Below are 6,340 nucleotides of genomic sequence, written 5' to 3'. Positions count from 1 at the left end.
GTATCCAAGTGGATCCCGCGAAAATCGAAGCTATTATGAACTGGCAAGAGCCAAAGACACCTACGGAGATTCGCAGTTTCCTAGGATTGGCAGGATATTACAGACGCTTTATTGAAAACTTCTCAAGAATTGCAGCACCCCTGACTTTACTCACTCGCAAGAATAGCAAATTTGACTGGGGGCCTAAGCAGCAAGAATCCTTCAATATTTTGAAGCAAATGTTAAGCAATGCTCCTGTATTAACATTGCCAGATGGGATTGATGAGTTTGTAGTATATTGTGATGCATCACACACCGGGATGGGGTGTGTGCTTATGCAGAAAGGCAAGGTTATTGCCTATGCTTCACGCCAGTTAAAGGTGCATGAGAGAAATTACACCACCCATGATTTGGAGTTGGGTGCCGTTGTATTCGCACTAAAACTGTGGAGGCATTACCTGTATGGAACTAAGTATGTGATCTATTCTGATCACAAGAGCCTTCAACATTTGTTTAATCAGAAGGACTTGAACATGAGGCAGCGACGCTGGATGGAAACTTTGAATGATTATGACTGCGAAATAAGATACCATCCAGGCAAGGCAAATGTGGTTGCTGATGCCTTAAGCAGAAAGGAAAGGGTAAAGCCTATAAGAATCAATGCCAAGAGCATTGAGATAAAGAATAATTTGAATGAAAGGTTGTTAGCTACACAGAAGGAAGCTGTGTTAGAAGCTAACTATCCTGATGAGAAGCTAGGAGTAACGGAAGAGCAGTTATCTTATGGTAAGGACGGAATCCTAAATGTCCCGATAATTTTGAAGGAGTGGTCGGCCTCTGTCAAGTTGGAAAAGGAAGATATTAAAGCTATCCCAGTTTGGGTCAAGATGCATGATGTGCCGTTAGCAGCGTATACTGAGGACGGTCTTAGTTTGCTCGCGTCTAAGATAGGGGTGCCTAAGATGTTAGATTCGTACACTGCTACAATGTGTGCTGAATCGTGGGGAAGAAGCAGTTATGCTAGAGCTCTCATTGAAATTCAAGCCGCGGATGAGTTAAAGAGGAGTATTACTGTTGCTATACCATCTTTAGATGGTAATGGTCATTCAAAGGTGGAGGTAAAAATCGAATATGATTGGGAGCCTTTAAGGTGTTCATCTTGTTGCGTGTTTGGTCATGAAGATAGCTCGTGCCCAAAGAACCATCAAGTTGTTTCGAGTGGGGATTCTGGGAAGAAAATTGATGATTTTCAGGTTGTGGGTGCCAAGAAGAAGAAAGCTACTAACCAAGGTCTCCACATGAAAAATCAGAAACCTAAGGTAGTGTATAGGCCTGTTGTAAACCCTAAACCAAACTCGTCGTTAAGGAAGCCGATGAACAATCAGGTATCAACGTCTAACTCATTTGATACCCTTAAGGACGATGATGGTGGTCAGGGATGTAGTACGGTGGGTCGTATAGAGAAGAAGGTCAAGCAGGCTAATGACAAGCAGGATTCAGATGAGGAGGAGGTCGAGGAAGTCTACAATGAAACTAATAAATTTATGACTTCGGGAACACATCCTTCATCTTCTAGAGCTCGGGCAAGCAACTCCTCCACAAAGGGTTCCAATGGCTAGACATCTAGTGTTTCGAGTCAAGGGGTTGCCAGTTTGTGGCAATTTCATCTTTGACGATGGAGGTTGAGTCGTTTTTGGTCTTTTCGTGTTTTGGTCTTGCCTACTTTGTTTCATGGTGTAATGTAGGCTAGGTTGTGGGTTGTCTTAGAATGTTTGGTTTTGTTTTTGGTTTACATATACGGGGCATGTCCTGTATATGAATTAGTGTGGAACTCATCCTCACTACTTTACTTTATTGGGATTGTTTTAATAGAATCACCGGGGTAACCCTTTACCCAAAAAAAAAAGGACGGAATCCTAAGGTTAAATGGACGAATATGGGTTCCTGTTTATGGAGGACTTCGGGATGTTATCCTCCAGGAAGCCCACAGTTCCATATATTCCGTTCATCCTGGAGCTGATAAGATGTACCAGGATTTAAAGGCAAACTATTGGTGGATAAGCTTGAAAAAGTCTATAGCTGCCTATGTAGCTAAATGCTTGACGTGCGCTCAAGTTAAAGCTGAACATCAGAAGCCGTCAGGGTTGCTACAACAGTCTGAAATCCGCAGCTGGAAGTGGGAAATGGTGACGATGGATTTCATCACCAAGTTGCCAAAGACTAAGAAAGGAAATGATACTATTTGGGTGATCGTAGATAGACTGACTAAGTTAGCACATTTCCTACCTATTAAGGAAACTTACAGTTCTGACATGTTAGCCCAGTTGTATGTTGATAAGATTGTATCTCTGCATGGAGTACCAGTGGCTATTATCTCTGACAGAGATACCAGATATACGTCACACTTTTGGAAGAGTTTCCAACAGTCTTTGGGCACGCGCTTAAATTTCAGTACGGCTTACCATCCTCAGACGGATGGGCAGAGTGAGCGTACAATCCAAACTCTGGAAGACATGCTTCGTGCATGTGTAATTGATTTAGGAGGTAGTTGGGATAAGCACCTACCATTGGTCGAGTTCTCCTACAACAATAGCTACCATACCAGCATTCAGGCTGCACCTTTTGAGGCACTATATGGTAGAAAATGCAGAACGCCCATTTGTTGGGCAGAAGTAGGAGAAACCCAATTATCAGGACCTGAAATAGTCTTCGAAACAACGGACAAGATTGTCCAGATTCGTGATCGCCTGAAAGCTGCCAGGGATAGGCAGAAAAGTTATGCTGATAAAAGGCGTAAACCTCTGAAGTTTGAGGTTGGAGATAAGGTTCTGCTTAAAGTGTCGCCTTGGAAAGGGGTGATGCGATTTGGTAGAAAAGGTAAGTTAAGCCCAAAAGGTATATAGGACCATTCGAGATCATCGAATGTGTAGGAGCAGTGGCTTATAAGTTAAACTTACCTGAAGAGCTCAGTGGTATTCACAATGTGTTCCACATCTGCAATCTGAAGAAATGCCTAGTTGATGAATCACTAGTCATACCACATACAGATGTGCATATAGATGAGAGCTTAAAATTTGTGGAAAAACCTTTGTCGATTGAGGATCGACAGGTTAAGAAGCTTCGAAGGAAGCATGTGCCTATTGTAAAGGTCAAGTGGGATGCCCGCAGAGGTCCCGAATACACGTGGGAGGTAGAATCTACAATGAAAGAAAAGTACCCTCATTTATTTCAGTAAATCTCGAGGTCAAGATTTCTTTTAAGGGGGTGAGGATGTAACACCTCGAAAATTCATGTCCAATAACGTATTGACATGTGTCATAAGCTTTGAACGTGTGAAAGGATACTTTAGAGGGACTAAAGCTGACAAACAAGGAACCTACATGTGTAAAAGGATTCAGAATGTCAACAATGGGTAAATATATCTAAAATAGCCCTACAAGATGCTTATACCTTCAAACGAATAAATCATGGATCATACGGAGCTAAAAATGAAAGAAAGTGAGGAACTACAAACTACAGGGGTTAAATGTGTCAACATGTGTAAAGTATACCTCTGAGTGACCTTTTGGTAAACCCGAAGTTTTGTAATGATTAATTATACTCACGAGAATGTGTGATAAAAATTTCACAAAGTTTCGTTATCGTATGAGAAAGTTATGATAAAATTCGTATGCGAGGGGGTTACCCCGATGAATTTTATAAATGAACCAAATAAGTACAAGGGTGTATCAAAGCGACACACCAACTAGACTTGACAAACCAAGCCTAGGAAAACAAGCAACAAACCAAAAAAACAACCACTCAAAGATAACCAAACAAAAAACAACCAAACCAAACCCTAACAAACAGACACAAATTAGCCTGGCTTCGCTACATTATCTTCATTCTCTTCAATCTTCCACAACTTGAAAATCCTTTTCTTAGTTGAAGCCACCCGAAATCTGAATCCCATCAGACGCAAACGAACCGAGTTTTTAATTACCTCGACCACTTGATCTACCGTTCTCTTATGATTTTTAAAAATCCTGTTATTCCTCTCTTGCCCAATGTAGTAAGACGAAGCAGCAATCAGCAATTTACAAACAACATAATCCGCTTTCTTAGAGCTGGAATGTTGATCCACCCAATGTAATAACGAATCCCAAGAGTTATCCACGCTCCCCAACTGAACGAAAGTCTTAACATTACTCCACACTTGATCCGCAAAAGAACAACGGAAAAACAAGTGATCCCGACTCTCACGATCCGCGTAACATAACGGACAGCACATCAAATTTAAATTTGTGAGGCTGCCTGCTTCCCAAACTGTCAACCGGTCCTGAGTTTTCAATTTATTACGAAACGCCAGCCACAAATGAAACGAATGCCTCGAATGCATTGAGAGAACCAAACCATGTTAGTCCACATCACCTGATTCTCCCTATTCCGAATAGTATTCCAAACCTGAGCCGATTGGAACTCGCACATTTTCCCATCCAAATCCTTCCACACCAAACGATCAATGGAACTAGGAACAAGATTCGGAACTGAGAGCGTAAATAATACCGGAAAGAGATCCAACCAAGCTTGCGGCCACTTCCAATGACCATTCTGATCAATAACATCCGCAACAGAAGATTGTAACGAGAAACCGGCATTAGCAATGGCCCGAGGAGAAATAAAAGCACTAAGCGGACTTAGCGAACACCACATATCACTCCAAACATTGGTTTGAGCACCACTCTGAACGGAAGACCATATGTGAGGCCGAATAGTATGACGAATAGATAAAATCTTTCGCCATCCCCAACTCATACTCCCACGGCATGGAATCTCCCAAAAGTTCCGACCTTTAAGCTTATAATCATGAATCAACCGAACCCAAATAGAATCCCGGTTAGTTATAATACTCCAAATATGGTTTGCCATAAGCGATTTATTGACATCCGAAATACTTCTAATGCCCAAGCCACCCTCATTCTTCGGCAAACACACTGCTTCCCAAGCGACCATAGCACGAATTCTACCATCCGAACCTGCATTCCATAAGAATCTACGAATACGCTTCTCAAGGTCCTTAACAACTCTGGCCAGAATAATGAACACAGAGGCCCAATAGATATGCATCGAAGAGAGAACCGAGTTAATAAGTTGTAACCGACCAGCAAAAGACAAAGCTTTGGTTGCCCAATTAACAATCTTTTTATCCATACGCTCAATGAGGATCGTACAATCTTTATACAGGAGTCTTGACTGTGACAACCCTCACTAAATCAGGTATCCGTACGGTTTAATTAATAATTAATTGCTGCTTAATTACTGTGCTTACTTGAAATTACTGATGAACTGCTACTTGAATTCTGATACTTGTGCATATCTGCATCATACTTTAATTTCCGTCACTACATTATTTACCTGCTGAACCTTAGTGACAAACATGATGCACATAATAAGTTTGTTGGCATCGAAGATCGGAGTTCCTAAGAAATTGGATAGTTACACGGCTGATATGTGTACACATAGTTGGGGTAGGAGTAGTTATGCTCGAGCATTGATAGAAGTGAATGCGGATAATGAGATGAAGGACCATATAGTTGTTGCCATTCCGAAGTTGGATGAAGATGGATTTACTATGGAGAAAATAAAGGTTGAATATGAGTGGAAACCACAACGTTGCTCGGGTTGTAATATCTTCGGCCATAGTGACCACAGTTGCCCGAAAAATCAGATGGATAAACCCAAACAAGTTTCTGTGGACGCGGATGGTTTTATTACCGACAATAGGAAGGTTGCTAAGATTGGAATGGTGAACAAAAAACCGAAAGCAAAGTTTGTTTATAGACAAAAAGTGCACAAGTCGGGAGCAAGTACGTCAGGAACTAAAAAGGGTTCGGGTATCCCTGTGACTGCGACCAACGTAAAAACGTCAAACGCTTTTGAAGCTCTTGATGAGGATTATGGAGATGGTTATGAGGATAATGGGTCGACTAATGTGGGTTTGAATAACAAGACGCATAGATCGACACAGGTGGCTGATGATGAAGTGCTGGAAGTTACGCCGACTGAAATGGCCAAGTTTATGTCTAATGAACAGCATGTTCATACTTCTGAGGGGGCAAGCACTCCCGGTATCAATGGTCTTAATGGATAGTATTCTAACTTGGAATATAAGGGGATTGAACCGCCCCTTGAAACAGAATGAGGTTCGTGTTATGCTTTCGGAAAATAAAGTTTCGGTTTGTGCTATCTTAGAATCCCATGTGGAGGTTGCTAATTTGGCTAGAGTATGTAAAAATGTTTTTAGGCAATGGAATTGGACGTCAAACGGGGGGTTATGTCAACGGGGTACCAGAATTATTCTAGGATGGAATAGCGATTTGGT

The 6,340-nt window shown here is 41.6% G+C and overlaps 1 protein-coding gene across 1 annotated transcript; it reads right to left on the bottom strand.

Moving 5' to 3' along the window:
- Positions 1-3,835: 3,835 nt before the first annotated feature.
- Positions 3,836-5,169, bottom strand: LOC110900527. Its single transcript, XM_022147414.1, has 2 exons — positions 4,390-5,169; positions 3,836-4,297 (listed from the first exon to the last, which is right to left on the bottom strand). The coding sequence occupies exons 1-2, from the start codon at positions 5,167-5,169 to the stop codon at positions 3,836-3,838; spliced, it is 1,242 nt and encodes a 413-aa protein (XP_022003106.1).
- Between the last annotated feature and the right edge of the window lie 1,171 nt (positions 5,170-6,340).

The sequence above is a fragment of the Helianthus annuus genome, chromosome 13 (assembly GCF_002127325.2).
Source record: "Helianthus annuus cultivar XRQ/B chromosome 13, HanXRQr2.0-SUNRISE, whole genome shotgun sequence".
NCBI lineage: Eukaryota > Viridiplantae > Streptophyta > Magnoliopsida > Asterales > Asteraceae > Helianthus > Helianthus annuus.
Note: the sequence above shows the minus strand (reverse complement) of the source record. Positions and strands in the feature narration are given on the sequence as shown.

Bases quoted from the DNA above. Each gene is read 5' to 3' on its own strand.
- LOC110900527 (XM_022147414.1), bottom strand. From the start codon at position 5,169: ATGGATAAAAAGATTGTTAATTGGGCAACCAAAGCTTTGTCTTTTGCT. The intron at 4,298-4,389 runs GTGATGTGGACT...TTGAAAACTCAG, and splicing joins TTCGGAATAGGGAGAATCAG to GACCGGTTGACAGTTTGGGA.